The sequence below is a fragment of the Alosa pseudoharengus genome, unplaced genomic scaffold, assembly GCF_046254945.1.
Source record: "Alosa pseudoharengus isolate Yale_2024_CS ecotype anadromous, Long Island Sound unplaced genomic scaffold, YU_APseudo_1.1 YU_APseudo_1.1_scf_4, whole genome shotgun sequence".
NCBI lineage: Eukaryota > Metazoa > Chordata > Actinopteri > Clupeiformes > Clupeidae > Alosa > Alosa pseudoharengus.
Window position 1 is genome coordinate 29,817,353 of NW_027468774.1, and position 19,428 is coordinate 29,836,780.

At 40.5% G+C, this 19,428-nt stretch overlaps 3 protein-coding genes across 4 annotated transcripts; all 3 read right to left on the reverse strand.

Moving 5' to 3' along the window:
- Window positions 1–1,228: 1,228 nt before the first annotated feature.
- Window positions 1,229–5,519, reverse strand: nme3 (NME/NM23 nucleoside diphosphate kinase 3). The gene is made up of 5 exons (XM_076265794.1): window positions 5,398–5,519; window positions 3,412–3,542; window positions 3,160–3,261; window positions 2,644–2,756; window positions 1,229–2,398 (listed from the first exon to the last, which is right to left on the reverse strand). The coding sequence occupies exons 1-5, from the start codon at window positions 5,441–5,443 to the stop codon at window positions 2,281–2,283; spliced, it is 510 nt and encodes a 169-aa protein (XP_076121909.1). The 5' UTR covers window positions 5,444–5,519; the 3' UTR covers window positions 1,229–2,280.
- A 754-nt stretch (window positions 5,520–6,273) lies between these two features.
- mrps34 (mitochondrial ribosomal protein S34) lies at window positions 6,274–9,776 on the reverse strand. Its single transcript, XM_076265797.1, has 4 exons — window positions 9,677–9,776; window positions 8,124–8,449; window positions 7,874–7,916; window positions 6,274–6,814 (listed from the first exon to the last, which is right to left on the reverse strand). The coding sequence occupies exons 2-4, from the start codon at window positions 8,439–8,441 to the stop codon at window positions 6,507–6,509; spliced, it is 669 nt and encodes a 222-aa protein (XP_076121912.1). The 5' UTR covers window positions 8,442–8,449; window positions 9,677–9,776; the 3' UTR covers window positions 6,274–6,506.
- Window positions 9,777–9,909: 133 nt separating this feature from the next.
- Window positions 9,910–17,169, reverse strand: spsb3a (splA/ryanodine receptor domain and SOCS box containing 3a). Of its 2 annotated transcripts, none has more exons than XM_076265796.1 (7): window positions 16,651–17,169; window positions 15,459–15,580; window positions 15,136–15,313; window positions 14,646–14,833; window positions 14,177–14,279; window positions 13,891–14,016; window positions 9,910–12,093 (listed from the first exon to the last, which is right to left on the reverse strand). In XM_076265796.1, exons 2-7 carry the CDS (start codon window positions 15,558–15,560, stop codon window positions 11,726–11,728), a joined length of 1,065 nt encoding a protein of 354 aa, XP_076121911.1. In that variant the 5' UTR covers window positions 15,561–15,580; window positions 16,651–17,169; the 3' UTR covers window positions 9,910–11,725. The 2 variants fall into 2 exon arrangements, with proteins under 2 accessions (XP_076121911.1, XP_076121910.1); XM_076265795.1 differs by having other exon boundaries at window positions 15,459–15,583; window positions 16,651–17,168.
- Between the last annotated feature and the right edge of the window lie 2,259 nt (window positions 17,170–19,428).

The window sequence follows — 19,428 nt, forward strand, 5'->3', positions numbered from 1 at the left end:
TCATTGGTGGAACTCAACTGCCTGGTTCTTTGTGGTCATTAAGCAGACCAAGCTAGCTCTTACTGATTTTAATTATTTGGTTGGTCATACTCAGTTGGTCATAATTTACGTGTGGATGCTGGGTCATGTCTTTATAGCTAGATTTTAATATTAAAATGTAACAATATGATCTCAGTCACATTTAAAAGCATGTGCATTGTGCTGAGCGGAAGAGGTGGTAGGCGGAAAGAGGTAGTAATATGATGTGATTCAACACAAAGCCTTTTTTCACACACCTTTATTTCAAGTGGGAGTTGTCGCTTTGGTCAACATAAAGCTATCAGTAAGAGAGCTGCTGAGGAAGACACACTACACAGAAAGACACACTTCACTGACAGAACATGAGCTACAAGTAAGACGTTGCCTGAATCAAACAGTGTACTTACTCCCAGGAGGGTATAGGTAACCGAGCAGGAAACACGTTCAAGTTTTAACATTTTAAATTATTGCTTGTCTATACAGCCCAGTGCATACATTCATGTGTTCCTGATATATCCTTCAGGAACACATTTACAAAACACTTGACCGTAGCTAGAAATAGATATAATCCCTGATTATATCAATCCCTATGAATCAGTCTGATCGTAACTGGCTGTCATGGAGCAGGCCGGCATACTCCCCTGTATCTCATGCTTTCCCGTAGAATACCATGTTTAAAATACACAGCTTTCATATTAAGAGAGCAAGAGGGACACAGTTAAACATCAAAAAAAATTCAAATATTCAGTTTAGTATCTGACACATTTGGCTTAATTGCAGATATTAACTGCAGCTGCATAATTGAGTTCAACTTTCTATCATTTGCATACAGTAGATAAATAATAATAATAATAATAATAATATATATATATATATTTCTACTGGACGGATTATGACTGAGTATTTCAGAGGCGTTGAAATACATGTATGTAAACACTTTACATTCTTGTATGTGTGTGAACTTGGGTGTGCAAGGAATACTAGTACTCTAAGGGCCCCATCATGACATTCTAAAGTGCATCGTCACTCGTCAAAAGTCTATTCAAATTTAGTAGGATGTCCAGTTCACATTGGGAGGGGTTTCGTTCTCAAAAGTGGAGCGCATGGCGTAACAAGGTGTTCCTAGGTCTTTTAATCAGTCATATGGGTGTGTTTGGGGCGTAACATCATTTTAAACCAATGAGAATGACATCTGTCATTCCCTTTAACGGCGCAACGCGCGATATGTCAAATAAATGCATCGGTATTTTGGCATTCAACGGCGCATTTGAAGGAGGCTGCTTGCGAGACCGTATGGAATAGTCATTCTTAAACCATGCTTTACTAAAAGCTAGCATAGCCTTCACGCATTTGCACTCGTCTATTATTTAAACTCATTGGCAAAGTGAAACTAACTTCACCAAGAAGTCAGTCAACGACAAGACAGTTATATGCAGTTACTTTCACTATTGACTGACAATGGGTTACCATCGAAAACATAGGCTGGAAAAAGCAACACTTACCCTAATGTTGCTCAAATGACTGAATAAAACAACATTTATCCTGCAGAGGAGTTGCTTATATCTCATGACAGTGCGTCTTCAGCTGTGCTCCATACGTGTCTCTCGCCTCTCCCCTAATCACTTTTAAACGTCATTACCAATTTGCAAATGATGGTGAATAACTACTCATCATGAGATGTACAGTATTTCGTAATATCTTTATTCTAATTATGTTTCCCATTGTAATCGTGCAATTTGTAATGCTTTGCATGGACGTGCGCTGGTGTGCCTTCATGAATGATAGAAGGATGGTGCTTGCACCTGCCAATATGACTGTTGACATGCACTCTTAAAATAGCATATGAACAACTCGCCATTGACTTCTGACCAGGTTTAGGTGGTGTATGATAGCGATTTTTAGACAACGCGCCAGGGCCCTCCCTAGGTTGTTAATTGCCACACCCCTGGGCGCAATGCGTAAAAAATAAACGTGCAAAATACCGAATTCAACTTCGCGCGGGTGAATAACGAACTTTACGCCATGCGCTGGTGACCCAAAATACAGCCCTAAAACTTGTCCTACTCTAAAGTCACTCCTGGTGGTGCATCAGAAGTGTTGCATGTTCAGTATGTTAAGTGATCGTAAGTTACAACTGCGTAGACTACATTTCTTACTACAGTAGCTGTCCCATAAGGCAATATAAGCTACGATTGTGTCTGCTTCAAGGTTCAATATATTTTGCTATGAATGTGTGTGTGTGTGTGTGCGCGCGTGTGAATGCTACTCGTAGATCCAGTGATTGCTGTTGTCCTCCCAACAGACCAGCTCATGCTGGCGAAACCACAAGGAGATCTCTCTCTGTGCACTCTCAACAGAATCACTGCCATGGATCACATTCCTGAGGTAAACAAACAAACATGACTACTATGTAGACTCTGATTTAACACTCTCCTCAAACAGAAACAGAAGAACAGAGTTACAGTTTATGAACTGTCACATCTACAGAAGTGTTTAATATCAACATCATAAAAACTGCTACAATATTTTGCCTTCACACTTGAAGCTATTTTTCTTTACAAAACTTCTTTAGAACATGTCATCATTCAAATTGGTGTGCCAACAGCGTGCTGCCAATACTCTCACCTGCCCACTTCAACACAATAGTCCCCTCGGATAGTTCCTGGCATGGAATCAGCAGGGTTGGTTTCTCCAAGCATCTTGCGAGCAGTCTTTACTACATCCAGGCCTTGCCATACCTGTGATCCACCCACAGAAAAGGGGATACCTCTTTACTCATATTTGCTTATTGCACAATTTAGTGGCTTCAAAATGCATATAATATAATATAATACAATAGAATATAATATAATATCTGTTTCTATTAGAGTGCCCTATATTTTGTGGTTGTGATTTTTAAAAAATACTTCATTTCGTTCCTTCAATACAGGTTTGACTTTCCTGGCTAATTCCAAATATATTGCCTGGGAACCCAAAAGTATTGTGTGGGAACATTATTGTGACGGAATACTAAAGTATTGCTAGGGATATAGCTATAAGCAAATGTAACATGACCTTTGGGGGTCTCAGCGTTGCTGTCTGTATGGACTTGAGAAGAACGTGATGGCATCAAATAAGAAAACATGACAAACTAAGCCTTACCATAGCTACGATTGGTCCAGAGCTCATGTATTTGACCAGGCCGTTGTAAAAGGGCTTGTTCCTCAGGTCCCAGTAATGCTCCCTTAGCTGCTCCTCAGAGGCCTGTAGAGAGCAAGGACACAACTCCTCACTTTTCACAGCAAAAACAAAAACACCATAGAGAATGGTTTAAGAATGCATGGAAGGAGTTGAACACCTTCCCTTTTTATTGGAGTCTCTGTGTGTGTGTGTGTGTGTTCCTTCCTTCCATACCTGCAGGAGTTTAAGAGCCACCAGACTGAAGCCTTTCCTCTCAAAACGGCCAATGATTTCGCCAACCAGCTTTCTTTGCACACCATCTGGTTTGACAGCGATGAAGGTCCGCTCGTTCGCCCCGGTCCATCCTACAATACAGTATAACCACATGCATCATTCAATTGCACCCCAACCCTGGAATAGTGTGGGCGCCCTAAGATACCTGAAGATAGAGTTGGTGTTGATAAAGCACCTCTGACAATTGGCATTGTACACTCTATGTAACCTTCCTCAGCCAAACCATATGCCATAACACAGAGTGTGGTTTCAAGAGTTTGGTCTCCCTCTCTGATCCTTTTTAAAGTTAAAAGTCGCAATGGTGGGTTTGGGAATGGAATTGTCAGGCGGTGACATTACTGCAGCTCCACCACTTTTTCCTATCTCTATCCTATCATTTCTCTGTCACCAAGCCAATAAAAAAATCCAAAGTAGTCACAAAGAAAATGAAACTAATCTGCAGTGCCAGAGCAAGGTCAATTTTGGAAAGGAAATACATTTCTGGAAGGCACAATGATTCAATTAATGGACATGGACTTATTACATCAATATCGTTGACATCTATATAAGTAAATACACTGAACACTGCCAAAAGGTCTAACAGGTAAGCTAAAGTTATAAAGTTGCGCATTTTCTCCTTGAGACTTAAATATGTTGTTCATGTTATCAAACATTCAAGCTTGACGTGTGCCGTGATTACAAACACATAATCAATGTCAATCATAATCATATAATCAACCACATATGTTTTCCATCAGCCTGGTGCTGCTAGGTCTAATCTGCACCATTACTGAAAGAGGGTTAGGTTAGGTTAGGTTAGGTTATATCAAATCGACCAAATAAGCCATCGACAATGGCCAGAGATATCCGAAGCAAAAGTGTTTAAAATCGGTGCATTGTATTTTACCGTCTTCTTCAACTCGAGCTTGTTTCGCCCCCAAATTAGGACCATGGTGGTCTGCGCCTGATCGTTTGGAGCCCATAACGCACCATACTCTCTCGCGCGGAGCAGGTGCTGTACGCTTAGCAGCCAATCATAACACGTCAATAGTTTGCCGTGCAAGTAGGAACCAATCGAAAAATATTTGAGCGATAGGCCTACTACTAATAATAGGAGCTGATAATAACGTCGACTTAAAGGTTAGAGCTAACAAGGTTAGTAACAGAGGTGACTAATAACGCATTTAATACTATTATTACCAACGTTTATACAACGTTAATTCAAAGAGCATCCGGCCAATGGCATGTAGACTGACAGTCCAGGCAAAATAACAGTGTAAAATATAGGCTATGTTTTCTACAAAATGTTTGAGACCCTGAAAGTGTACAGAAGTAGGCCTATAGACATGGACAAATGGCATATATCCCGTAACACCCCCAATTATCACCACTTTTGTTCGGAAATTCTAAAACAGCGATGTTTTTTAACACTTCAAAATAACATTTGCTAAATTAACTTTACATTTTTCAGTAGCCATAGGTGTGTAGATTTCAACAAAATCTGGTTTGGTTCTTAACGGGAGCATTTACTGCCTGAAATATCAGATTTTGTTTACCACGCTCGCAGTTATAGTAATTGCCTGCACGCCGTTTTATATCGCCGATATTTACGTCACTGTGGGATACCCATGACAGGGTGTCCCCTGGCGGGCTGCTAAAGGGACTACGGATATTAGCTGGGTAAGGAAGTGTAACTGCTGCAAAGTGACAAGTATTGTTGTGCACGAAAGGATATTTGAGCTCAAAATCGTTTTCACCTCATGGGTATCGTCCTGCTTTGACCAAGTTAGAAGACTTGTCCGCATTATGCTAACATTAGATTCCACTCTATTTCTGCACAGAGTTAGCTAAGAGGCTAGGTAGTTAGCTTGCAAAACGTCTAAAACTGTAAGTAACAGTTTCTCAAAGTTATTTTGGAATAAGTGGATTTCAAAGGATGACTTTTACCTGTCTGGAAGATGTTGGCGAAGATGGTTAAGAAAATGCAAATCATTATTGCATCCCAAACGCCGGATATCCCACGCGTACCAGCCGTAAAAGGAAGGTGGTAAGGAGAGTAGACTATGTGCGCGTTCCCGTGTTTGAAGGAATGAGCGCGCACTCTCTACACATAGCCTAACCCAGGGGTTCCCAAACTTTTCCACGACAAAGCCCCCCAAATACCATGTGTTGATGTGTTATTAAACCCATCGACAATACTACGGCAAATGTAAAAATACATTAAGCTAATCCTAATAATTATTTTAGCCACAAGCACTTCGCGATGGAGCATAATGTAGTGTGTAAAAATTGTATTTGGGGCTTTCTGCTATATGAGAGCTATCACATATGGGAAATATAATGTTCAGATATGCGTCACATTATTATAATGGAATTGTATAACAACCCTCATAGTATTAGGTATATTTACATTTTTTCAGATGTATTTATTTGCTGCTTTTATTTTTCCTTCCAACTTGCTGAGGCCCCCCTGGCACCCCCTCGCGGCCCCAGCCCCCACTTTGAAAACCACTGGCCTAACCTGCTGGCTGGAACTAGGAGAGGTTCTCCACCTTTTTGTGCTAAGCACGCCAAAGGTCCAATCAAATCACCAAGGCACACCAACTTATGGTCGGTTAAAGGCTTTCATAACAAACACTTTATAAAAAGCTGGGTCATTAATGCATTTCAAAATAGCTCCCTTCTCTATTTAAAGAGCCTGTAGAAAAGTGCATTCCCCATGGCACACAAGTTTAGAACCACAGGTATAGAAAACGTCATGAACTCAGGAAGTCCCTTCAAATCCCACAACCCCCCAGCTCCAAATAATGCTTTAATAATCCATTCTGGGACAAAAACATGAATTTATTTACAATCTTCAAAACAACACAAAACGGAAAGGTGACTCAGAATGACAATGACAACTTTAACCAAGACAAACCCACTGTATGCTATGATTATTTCAAGTTTTTTTTAATAGTGAGTAGCTTCAATTGTGTACATTAATTTGAAGAGAGCTTGGTCTTACATCTACCGTTCTCATCTCTCTGCAACCGTTTGCTTGCTGAGCTCATGTCTCACACTGGCGTCCCTTCCCCTGCCTGCCTCTGTCTCTGTTGCTCAAGGTCCTGGTTTCGGAAGTACTCTTTGCTTAGCAGTACGTCTCGTCTTAGGGGTAGCAGGGGTTCCTCTGTGGTTGAGAGCCCCTCTTTAGTGCGCTGGGCCAGGATCATGGCACGTAGGAGGGGAGGGTAGATGACAAAACGTATAGGGGGTTCTGGGACAGGTTCGAACCGTGTGAATTCAGTCTCCTCGTGTTTGGGTAGTAACCGCCAGTCATGATACATGACGCTCTCGACCTCACGCTCCTTATCCTCTTGTTTGCCTGTTAGAAAACAAACAAATGAATCTATGGCAGGCAGACAGTAAATATTTTAATATGGTTCTCCTCTGACTCCATAGAGAAATACAAACAACTTCAAAGGCACAGGACTGGTTTTGCAGACATGGATTAAGCCTTGCCCTTGACTAAAACCTCTTTTTTCAGTACAGCTATTCACTGAAGTTCTATATTAGTCTTGGACTACACTTAATCCATGTCTGACAAACAGCCCCATAATATCTACAGGTGAACGCAAGATTCTCCTTGAGGATTCAACTCCAGAAAATGCTGGACAGGTGGGTCACCCTCATGTTTCCCCATCTGCTTTCATCCAGCATGCAATTGGGGCAGTGGTAGTGTATGGGGCTAAGGATCTGGGCTAGCATGCAGTAGACTGATAAATTGTGGATTCAATTCTCAGCTTCCACTATTGTGCACACTTAACCCAGAGTTGCTCAGGGGACAATGGCCCTTTTAATATAATTGACTTGTAAGTTGCTTTGGATAAAAGCGTCTGCTATATGAATAAATGTAAATGTAATATTCATATTCAAAAGTAACGCATTAGAATTGAGGATGATTCTATCTTGAACAGCCCAAAACACTGCCCACTTGAGTTGCCGCCTACATAATCTGTCTTAAGCCATCCTTACACCAGAATACTTTGACAAGAGTTGAGAAAGATTCCTGAAAGATTGTAGTCTTTTGAGCAAAGCTTGAATTAGTTAAAAGACTCCAATCTTTCAAGAATCTTTCCCAAATCTTGTCAAAGTCTTCTGATGTATGGGTAGCATTAGTTGACACACCTCAAGAGACATGCAAACATCTCAAACATGTCAATGGGACTTGGATTTCCCAGCATGCTCCACATTTAGCAGTAAACCAGATATGACATAAGAACTATATACCATGACACCACACCTTCTTTCTGGCTTTATCTCCTCTTTAGAGACAACACTCAAACATCAAACCCTGTACTGAGTCTGTACTTCTTCATTAACCTGTGTGTTCAGAATGCTAATGTAATTGGCACAAAGATGAATGATGAATGCTTACACTCACCTTTGTATGTCAGGACTCCCCAGGCTTTTCCATGATCCATATTCTACAGGGATTACAGAAGATCACATTTAGCCAACACCTTTGCAGATGTGTTATTGTGTATGCATCAAGGGAGTTCAGTCAGAGCTGTTTCAAGCATCTTACAGGACCCCAAAGTTATAGGCTAGGGGTCAACAGAAGGCTTTCTTACCCCACCAACTGAGGACGGCCGGACGGAGACACACACACACACACACACACACAATCTCACCTCTGCTGTGTAATCCACTTTAACTTTCGTGATCTTCCAATAACATGGCTCAGTGTGCTCCTCAAGCCATGATTTTCGCGTGAAAAGCCTCCCCACTCCAAACATCCGCATACTGGCCAGTAGAGTAAACAGCCGACTTTCACGCCGCACGTCTTCCCACGCGAGGACAGGCAGGGTTTTCCCTGTGAATGGACGAGTCATCGTCTCATAGTCAAGGGCATACCGCTGAGACTCAGTTGGTCGATTCTTGAGTTCACGGTAAGCACGTATCTTTCGTGCCATTTCGGCGATGAGACGAACACGCTTTTTCTTCACCATTTTGCTGTCTGAAGGGGATAAAGGGGCAAAATTCATAAATGTAACCTTTGTTTACATCTCATGATAAACTGTCAATAGAAAACAAACTGTCAATAGAAAACAAACAAACAAGTTTTCGAAAACACTTCCACAAAGTTCAGGATATGCCTTTGCCAGGTAGCTGGTTCTTCTGCACATCTTGACAGGGATTCTAAAACGCTTGACGTGAAAAAACTGAACGTGGTTTAAGGTCGGAAAACAACGATCAATGATCACCAACTGGGGCAGTGGTAGTGCAGGGGCTAAGGATCTGGGCTAGCATGCAGTAGACTGATAAGTTGTGGATTCAATTCTCAGCTTCCACTATTGTGCACACTTAACCCCGAGTTGCTCTGGGGACAATGGCCCTTGTAATATAATTGACTTGTAAGTTGCTTTGGATAAAAGCGTCTGCTATATGAATAAATGTAAATGTAATATTCATATTCAAAAGTAACGTATTACAACTGAGGATGATTATCTTGAACAGCCCAAAACACTGCCCACTTGAGTTGCCGCCTATATAATCTGTTTTAAGCCATCCTTACACCAGAAGACTTTGACAAGATTTGAGAAAGATTCCTGAAAGATTGTAGTCTTTTGAGTAAAGCTTAAATTAGTTAAAAGACTCCAATCTTTCAAGAATCTTTCCCAAATCTTGTCAAAGTCTTCTGATGTATGGGTAGCATTTTACACACCTCAAGAGACATGCAAACATCTCAATGGGACTGGGATTTCCCAGCATGCTCCAAAAAACTGAACGTGTTTTAAGGTCGGAAAACAACGATCACCAAATTTGTCATGCCATTTTAGAATGTCCCGCTTGACATACAAGTGCTGAAATAAAATGCACTAGTCAAGTCTACAACATACAAGTAAAGTAACGTGAAAAGTCATGCAGCTAGCTAGCCAGTGACAATCCAAAACGATTTTAAAACCTGCTTTTATAGATACAAGCATACAGGCCTTGAGTCAACTTCCAATTAAGGGCCGATTTAGTAAAACATTTTGAAAGATTATCATCTCAAACATTCAGCTAGTTATAGAAAGGCTAGTTGCTGACCTCAGAGAACCAGCAATGAAGCTGGATATGATGATACACGTGTTACCTTATGACATACAAAAGCATTGTCCTAACATTAGTTTAAAAGCCTTGGTACACATTAACTATAATTTTTCATTATATTATCTGCTGTTCATAACAACATGTCACTTACCTGTTTATAAAATAGTAGACGGGTGGGGGAGTACGCATACAGTGACCTCAACAAAGCGGAAGTTCCTGACTAGGGGAGCTACTTTCAAATAAATCCGTGAAGAAACAGGAGATGCAGTTAGTTCCACAGCGTCATTTGTATTAACATTTTAACTTCAACATTTTGGAGTGGTATAAATATTCTTTATAATGTTCTTTATTTACAAATTTAACGAATCCACTTTCTCCCCAGAATGTTTTTGTGCATATTTATTGTTTCATTTTAACACCATAATTCGGTTAAAGGCCATGCTTAAGATATACAGAATGCAAATAGAGACTACTAGGCTTATACATACACTATATACAGATGACAGCATAGTTGAAATATGTAAATGTATATACATACAAATAAGCAAAAGTGCTTTAATGCATAACAAAAGTTTTCTTTATACAGACAATTATAAAACATATATATAGTGTGTATGTATTAGATTAAGACCCACGAAGACACAATAGAGGAGTTTCCCCATAATTAAACAGACTAAAAAAGAGGACATGGAAAAAAATAACTGAAAACTGAAAAGTCTGAATAACATTTTAAATACATCAATGTCACCCATGATGCCATTGTTAAAATGACAAAGCTGGCCCAAGGCACTAGAACACTCCGTACATAACATAAGTATGCAAACTGATAATCTTACTCACTCATATACACAACATTTTTTTTTCTTAAGTTACAATGTCCACTCACTCATCCACTCATGTAAGTAAGTGCATCTGCAGATTCACAAACAAACAAGGAGTGCTCCACATTCCTTAGATTAACCGCAATCCCCTTTTATACAACAGACTCATTTTCAAAGTTGTGATAGGATCCAGCTGATGTACAATTAAACTGTCAGCTTACACTTGAACTGTAAGCTTACAATTCAACTGTATGTTGGCTGGATCACAAGAAAATACCTTAACTCAAAACGGCTAATATTTTTGTAAAAGGTCCAGTTCAAAAAGAATATCATAATGGATAAAGCGGCGACTGTGAGAGCACGAGCAACACGTACACACCATGGTATGTTTGATGTGGGCAGGAAGTGCCGTTTCTACACTGCGCTGTACTACTGCTCTGAGGACCATTATTTTAGAAAGATATAATAAAATGTAACCCTACCTATGATACCTCTTAACAGTTTTGGCTGATGGAGCTGCAGCATGATCAAACTGCTGAGCCTAACATGATCCTTTCATCTGTGCCAAAGAAACCGTGGCCAGGGATGTATGCAAGGGAAGCATGAGACTGTAACACATCTCTTGCTTTCAGGTAGCAGCACTTCCGGTGCAAGAACCAGAAAGAAGTAGTAACAGTTTAACTAAAAATGAGAACAAACGACAATACAGTTCTACTCTTGTGCAGTCTAGTGTATAGGTGTTCAGAACCAACCGTTTTGTTGTGGTAATACTCTTAAGGGGTTAAATACTGTTGAAAACCTTTAACATCCAGTTAAGGCTTGCTCACAATGTATCAACCAACACAGGATACTTTTGTGATGTTGGAATGCATGAGAGGAACTGTGCCTAGCTTCTGTAGCTATACACTGAACCATAGTCTACACTCAGTTTTGGTGAAATACAGTTGGCCCCGTAGGAGGGTCTTTTGACTGTGTGGGGTGGTAAATATTTGTGGCCGACTATACCAGGGGTTTTCAAAATGCAACTTCAGAAAAGCACTTCCATCTGGCCCGAGAAAAACATCAACTGACAATGAGACTTGAGGTGTTAAAGGACAATGCCTGGTTTAGTTATTTAGAGAGTATTTTGCCGATTAAGAATATCATATTCAGGGTGTATTAAGTCATTGCAATTTTACCCCCCATATCTTACAAGGGATTTGAAAACCCCTGGCATTTTGCATTAGAACACAAATGCTTTAGTTTATGCGTTTCCTGCGTGCACAGACTGTATTAATTTCTTACCTTTGCATGTCTGCCATGTGAATGCATGTGTGTTTGTACATATCTATATTTGCACGTATTTATGTATGCATGTATGTGTGCATGTACAGCATGTATCAGGTCCAACGACAGCGCTTCCTTTGACAGGCCTCAGGATCGGAGGTGCAGCCCTCTGAGTCGCTGCTGGAGGACGGCCCAGGAGGCGTGTGCATGTGGCTGTGTGGCTGCATGTGGTTCTGCATGTGGTCCAGGGTGAGGACCCAGCCCAGCTTGGAGTGGAGCAGCTGCCGGAGGCCCGGCGGCAGAGGCAGCACCCCCAGGGCGTCAGTCCCGGACGGGAGGAGCTTGCGCAGGCGCGAGCAGCACAGGTACTGCAGGGAGGTGGGTGCCGACACAGAGCGGATGAGCTTCATGCTGCTTTTGGCCGCAGTGCTGCACGCCATGGGGAACACTTGCTTGTTCTGCAACTCTGTTGCAGCCACACCTGCAACACCCACACACATAACAATTGAATATAGAACCATACTTATGAAGCCTGTTTCCACCACTTGGAGGGGGTGGGTGGGGGGGGGGGGGGGGGGGGGCTACCAACTAAGTCACTGTTCTGAGATAATATCTCAGAATTCTTACGTAGTAAGTCAGAATTTTGAAAAAGTAAGCCAGATTTTGAGATGCTACGTCGAAATTTTGAGAAACGTAACCCAGGAAGCTAATGTTTTATTGCTGTTCAGTTTAGCTTGCTATCTTAACGCTAGGTTGCTACATGGTTATGCTGTATTAGTCTAAGCCATCAAACGGTTACTGTTTGTATCAGACTTCATACATGTATAGCCTATTTATTTCAGCAACATGTCTCCAGGGTCAACATGCCCACTCACTCGCTTTCGGGACAATTACATGCTACATGTGGATTTAATTAGGCATTACCTGGACTTCGCCTAAAACTGACAGGGTAAAGTCTGTAATGTCTGAATAAACTGATTGACATTTATGTTCTCACATACAGCCCCTCCGGTGTCATAATGTCTAGTAAAGTTAGGGACTGCAGTGCATGTCTGATTATAGCTCTAGAAACCACTATTCTTATTTCTAAGACAGACGCCACATAGTAGAGTTGAGAGAATAAGGCAGAATTTATTTTGAATTATCTGTAGCTTTGTATCTGTAGCTCTCTCACAAGACAAGGTGTCCTTTGTGGTAATTTATAGCCATCTCAGACACTGAGATCTCACTGTAATATCAGACCCTGTTACAGAAGAGGCAGGGCTTACAAAGGCACAAAAACAGCAGGTTAGGATGATACAAAGATGGAAACAGGGAAATACCTCTAAGAATGTAATGTGTGCCTCATATTACTTTGACTTAGTATCTCAAAATTTCAATATGTTTTTATCTCTCATTCTTTTTATCAAATTGTCTCAATATTTCAACTTAGTATCTGCCAATTTTGACTAGGTTTGTGGATGAAGTGGTGGAAACATGCTCCCATTTGTTATTACATTGAAGATAAAGACACAACCAATATTTCCTCTAGTGGCCAGCAAGCTGATTTTGAAAATGGAAATGTCATTTTTGGTACTAGCATCACACCGTTATCCCCTCAGTTTATTTTTCTGTTGTGCTTGATTGAACAATAGAACACCTTTAAAAAGCATGGATTAGTCTACCAAGGTAATGTCGTTTTTAAAAGGTAAAAGGAGAAGTCAGTGTTTTTTGCTGTGAAAATGAAATGCTTGAAATGCTCAATTAACATGGAGTCTACAACAAAAAGGGGCCCAATTTAAATGATGGGAAAAGGTCTTTAGCCTAATTCAAACTAATTTAAAACTCCTGTAACTGTACTGATGTGTCTGTTCATAATCTATATTTTTCAATAAAAAGAGGTTTAAAAAAAAAAAAATTACAACTAATTTCATTTAACTAATTTGACACCAATACCTTAAGCACACAGACATTAATGAGTCCCACATGCCACACAATATAAGATATTCATATATAAAACCTATTTTTTTTTTAAACTAAATTTTTACCCATCAAGCCCGCAAAAGCATTTTCATTTTTTCATTCTCCGTGCATCTCTCTTTGTGTTACTGTCTAGAAATAAAGTCATTGTAACTTCAATACAACTTTCTTTAAGTTGTAAACACATTTGTTGCCTTAATATATAACTGCCTGACTGCACAATTCCCTCAATGAAACAAGAAGTGAATGTTGGCTACAAGCAGAAGTTGTCGTATCTGTACACAAACACATGTTGGCTGTATGAGCTGGTACTACTGACCTATGCACTTTCGATTCTTGAAGAATGTAAGAGTGCCGTGCCAGGTGTCCAAGTGTACTCCGATGATGGAGCCTTGGCCAAAGCGTGATGAGAAGCTGACCTTATCACCTTTATGATGAAGTAGACCTACACACACACACACACCACACACCACACACCACACACACACACACACACACACAAATGTCGCTATGTAAGAGAACTACAGCCAAGGAGTTTCTGAGGTGCACAGCCTTTTCATTTCACTACTTATGTGATGCTGATGATGGAACGGTGATGAAGCTACCTGTGTACGATAAGCCCCAGCTCTCTTCATCCTTGCCTAGTAGGCTGCAGAATGTGTGTCTGTATTTATCCAGGTTCACGTCAGAAGTTCCAATCCCCACCATCTGTGGCATGTACACACAGGAATCAATTATTTCACACATCCACGCATCTCAACTCAAACACATGATCATTTTCAAGCGGTTTAATTACTGGACCCTTGTCCAACTGATTTTTGCCCCACAGTTGTGAAACTGCAAATGCAGCAAAACATGGCTGCATGGAGTGACAACAAAGATGTTTAAGAACACATCAACCATCTCTGGTAGCAACATTATGTGTTTGCGTATGATGTGTCACCTAAAGACATTCAACTGCTACTGGAGAACAAACATGAATATATGCTGCTTTTTTCCAAATCACAACCACTCCAGTACAGTATCCATTTTTAAAATGAAACAACCCCAATGCATGCTGATTTAAGAACTCACCATATCGGTCCCATAGACAGGAGACGTCATCTTGATCTCCCAGAAGTGCTGTCCATCTGTGAGCTCTTTGGAGCCTCTGATGGCGGCTGTGCCGCAGCTGTACTCTGAGTGGAAGCTCACCTTCCTGTTCTCACAACTAAGCAGTGTCGCCGCTGACCGGCTGTCATCGTCCCACACCCAGTCAAAATCTGCCACAGTCAAACCAGAGAAAGTCAACATCTACCAAACATTGGGCATTGTCAAAAAACACAGAGGGAAGAGTAGACAATTTTTGAAGATGCACAAGTGAGTTATGACAGACTGGCCAATGTGGCATTCAAGTGATCATTACTTGACCAATAATAAGACCAATAATAATGCATGGAATTTTCCTTTCTAAGTTCTTGTATGTATGAGGTGGAAATAAACATAGTGAATTGAATAAAGAGAGTGATATACAGATTATGGAAAAGGAAGGGCAGGGTATGAGGAAGAGGCTGAAGAGGCCCACCCTGGTCATCCTCTCCACAATGACAGTCATGTATATGTGTGAAGCCACGCAGGCGGGGGTTGCAGCTGGCCTCAATTTGCGAGTCACAGCTACAGTAGGACTCCCCAGTCACAGGAACAGCACTTGGTACAGGGGGCACTGCTGCAGGAAACTCCACTTCAGAGTCTGAGTCACTGTACTTTAACACACAATTCACAGCAACAGGTAGAATTCAATCAATCATGTTATGTCATTATGTCAATCTATGATTATTCCATGCGAGCATGTGTTTATGTAATTCATTTTCATTTCAGGAAAAGAAAACAGGTGAAGCAGACACGCACCTCAGTCTCCGAGGCCTGAATAAGAGCTCGTGCGTCTGCATCTCGCCGAATACCACTCCAAACGTAACGCCACGCCCGACTATTCCTGCTTCTTCTTGACATACCAGCTAGGACAGTGTGGCCTGCTGATCACGACATGTCATAAAAAACAAACCCACTGCATTGTAAAAAAATCACAAATGTAACAGTGTCTTGGTGACTAAATAGTGTTGCGCTGGCCAACTTACAGTCGGTAGCCTACCGTTTAGCAAGGGCAGGTTACACCATCAAAACTTATCTGATGGTCAGCAAGAAAAGTAATATCGGCATGCTACTTTGTGCAAGTTTAGGGCAGAGACCTGAGGTTTGAGTGTGGGCGCGCGCCTGTGTGTGAGTGAGAGAGAGCGAGAGATGCTGCAGATTTGCTTAGGCTACTTTGTTTTTAAGTCCAGACGTTTCCCATTGTAATGTGCAGTTTAACATAGCCTAGACTGTTTTAGACAAGGCTACATCGACTGCATTTATTTATTTGTTCTAAACGTAAGTAACATTAGGAATTTGCGGTGCGGGTCGGGTTCGTAGATCTTAAACGCATATCTTTGGTTAGAATTTACTGTGCTGGGCCGATTGGATCTTAAAAATTCATCACAATTCTTCAGCTCTTACGACGACTCCGAATCTGGTTAACGTTAAGTTCCAGCATCCTGCAAAGTACTGCTACCAGCTAGTTAGCCGCTACTAGCATTTACAGATCAGTTAAACAACTTCAGAACATATACAATTATTATCAGAAGATGGTCCTCTGAGTTTTGCATCATTTGTCGTTATTTTGAGCACAACCATTCGTGTGGGTAATTGTACAAAAACGAATACTCACCAACTGACTACAAGTGCTTAGCGAGATATCGATAGCTAACAATATGGTAATTAGATAGTTAGCCAGCCCTAGCTTGCCTGTTTTTAAAACGTTTCTTGTGAGAAGAATAGATGGATGTAGGCGTTCGATATTTGCATGCGCATGTTATCACCTGTATAATAAACTGACTACACATTTTACCTTTTGGGACGACAGTAGCATTGACTCACTTACGTTTCCTGGCTAGCCAACCCACTTCAGAAGTGGAACGGAGCGACCCCACCAAGCCATCGTTCGCTAACTTGGCTAGGCAAAGTTAGCTAGCGAGCAACAATGTTCCGACTAGAGTAAACTTACCAGTTCAACCGTTGTCAGGCTTAGATGTTATTGTCTTCTCGCAACTTTCCAAATATTGGGAAATGGTATTTGCAGATGCGTTTGCAAATATGCAGGCGTCAAACCATACTAGCTAGCTATCCTAGCTAAGGTTATTCTACCTGTCACAGTCTCAGCAATGACCTACTTTCACGACAGACGTAAACAATCCATTACCGTAGCCCTTCTTTAACCATTGATTGGATAGCACGTTAAAGAGGTGGGCTATATAGTACATATACATTACATTCATTGGTCAATATGGCTGTCATAAACGGCCGTGTTCAGGACTCTTTTCGGACGGACATTTTGGCTCTTGAAAAACAAGGAAGCCTGCAGTTTCATTTGGACTATCTGGTCTCATCGGTCTAGCCAATTTGATGGAGAATTTTGCGCTTTAACGCACAACAACATCTCCAGTCCAATTAGGCATCTTTACAAAAGATACATTTCCAAAATTACAAGACTTTAAGCCTCATCCCTTCTACTGTCACGTGTTACACTAACTAACTGGCCTGAAGGCAATTCCTTGGAGATATGGAAGATGAACGCAGGAAAGGAGGGTGAAGACCCCGCATTGTCAGGCGGAAGTAGTAACGTGAAAGGCGGTAGGACCAGGACGTCGTCCGGTTCCGGGTTGCTGTTGGTGAAAGACACGTTCGTATCATTCGGAGTTGGTAAATTAAAAAGCTTTACTGTACAGTGAATGTAGAGTGACTAATGGCAGCAAAATCAGATGGTTATTTGAAGGATCTCAAAGATTTAGATCCATTGACTATGGATAAAGATAATGTGATGTTCTGGGAAGAAGTTAGGAGAAAGCAGGTAAGACTGAGATCGGATTCCAGTAGTAGCGTGGAGTCGTTAGACACTGTTAAACGGAGTAAGATTGAAGAAAGCAGAGCTAAGAAGAGTGCTAATAAACAATTAAGTGAAACATTTAAAGTTGTAGTAGTGTTTGATCAACACGGAGGTCCTGATTTACACCCAATACATGTAACGAAAGCAATTGAGAAAGAGATAGGCAAAATCAATCATGCCAGGTTCATGGGAAATGGTAGATTGCTTATATTTGCAGCATCTGAAGAACAGCGTAAACAAGTACTAAGCAAAGAAAAACTAAATGGGGTCAAGATCACATCACACATACCAGGTGCAACATCAAAATCAAGAGGAGTGATTACAGGAATACCGATATCTGTTTCCATTGACGAAATCAAAAATAGTCTAAAAGGAGGTGAGCTTATGGATGCAAAAAGGCTGACTAAAGGAAAAGAGAAAGTTGAAAGTTTGTCGATTTTGCTATACTTTAAGGTGGAAATGCCTACTAAAGTTCAAATGGGATATATGAGTTATCCAGTGAGGGAATACATCCCACCCCCATTAAGATGCTTTAAATGTCAAAGGTTTGGACATGTAGCAGCACAATGCAGAGGTAAGATCAGATGTGCTAAATGTGGAGGGGAACATGAATATGGTAACTGTGGGGAAATAACTGAATTAAAATGCTGTAATTGTGGAGGCCAGCATAGTGCAGCTTATGGGGGATGTGAAAAGCAAAAAGAGGCAAGAGAAATCCAGAAATATAAGATTACACATCAAGTATCATATGCAGAAGCACTTAAGAAAGTGAATAATAATGATAGAATCAATCAGAGGCCTGCCCATACACCAGAACAGAGCAGAAGAAGGGACTCTGCTGAAGCTTCAGACAGAGGTAGAGAGAATAACAGAGGTCATGACAGGGAAAGAATTCAGCAGGAAATCATACACACGGCTATCTCAGAAATTAATGAATATAAGGCTAAAATATCAGAAGATACAATGTTGGTAAACAAGAACAATTTTGTTGCATTCATTTGTTCAATAGTCAATGTCACTATACAGCATGCTAAGAAAAGTGATAGAATAAAATCAGTAGTGGAAGCAGCTAATAATTACTTGGGGATCATAGCAAAGGCTGATGAAGTACATGAAATGTTAAATATTAATCATGATGGAATACATACTAGTTAAATGGATTATGGTTTTTTCTATTCTTCAGTGGAATGCACGAAGTTTAATTGCAAATGGACAGGAATTCAAAAGTTATGTTAATGATTTTCCAATTAAACCTGATATTATATGCATCCAAGAAACATGGTTAAAGCCACAACTAGACTTTGTTTTAAAAGGATACAATAGTATAAGATATGATAGAGAGATAGATAGAGGAGGGGGGTGTTTGACATTTGTTAAAGAAGGAATATCATACAGCCCAATAAAGGTATCTGAAGGATATGAATGTATTGTAACTGAAATAGTTAATAAAGAGGATAGAGGTAATTTGATAATTATCAACTATTATAATCCATGTAAAGAACTATCAAATGACTTAATGAAGAGTATTTATAAGGGAAGAGGTCATAGAGAAATATGGTGTGGGGATTTCAATGCCCATAATACATTATGGGGAAGCAAAATAACAGATGCGAATGGAGAAATTATAGAAGAAATGATTAATGATAGAATGCTGGTGTGTTTAAACAATGGCACTGGTACACGTATAAATATATATAAAAATGAGACATCATGTATTGACTTAACTTTAGTGGATAGGAAAATAGCTAATAGATGTGAATGGGAAGTGGATCAAAATACAAGTATTGGTAGTGATCACTTTCCAATTCTATGTAAGATAGAAACAAATGTATATATACAACAAAATTATATAAACCACAAATGGTGCTTTCAGAAAGCCAACTGGGTTAAGTATGTGGA

What these genes read in the sequence shown, in the direction of transcription:
- spsb3a (XM_076265796.1), bottom strand. Translation starts at nt 15,560, where the DNA reads ATGTCAAGAAGAAGCAGGAATAGTCGGGCGTGGCGTTACGTTTGGAGT. An exon ending in TTGTGGAGAGGATGACCAGG is followed by an intron (nt 14,834 to 15,135) that starts GTGGGCCTCTTC and finishes TGACTGTGGCAG; the next exon opens with ATTTTGACTGGGTGTGGGAC. An exon ending in CAAGAATCGAAAGTGCATAG is followed by an intron (nt 12,094 to 13,890) that starts GTCAGTAGTACC and finishes TGGGTGTTGCAG; the next exon opens with GTGTGGCTGCAACAGAGTTG.
- mrps34 (XM_076265797.1), bottom strand. Translation starts at nt 8,441, where the DNA reads ATGGTGAAGAAAAAGCGTGTTCGTCTCATCGCCGAAATGGCACGAAAG. An exon ending in AAGTGGATTACACAGCAGAG is followed by an intron (nt 7,917 to 8,123) that starts GTGAGATTGTGT and finishes TAATCCCTGTAG; the next exon opens with AATATGGATCATGGAAAAGC. An exon ending in GGGAGTCCTGACATACAAAG is followed by an intron (nt 6,815 to 7,873) that starts GTGAGTGTAAGC and finishes GTTTTCTAACAG; the next exon opens with GCAAACAAGAGGATAAGGAG.
- nme3 (XM_076265794.1), bottom strand. Translation starts at nt 5,443, where the DNA reads ATGATTTGCATTTTCTTAACCATCTTCGCCAACATCTTCCAGACAG. An exon ending in CGCCAACATCTTCCAGACAG is followed by an intron (nt 3,543 to 5,397) that starts GTAAAAGTCATC and finishes ACTGTATTGTAG; the next exon opens with GATGGACCGGGGCGAACGAG. An exon ending in TATTGTGTTGAAGTGGGCAG is followed by an intron (nt 2,399 to 2,643) that starts GTGAGAGTATTG and finishes TGTTTACCTCAG; the next exon opens with GAATGTGATCCATGGCAGTG.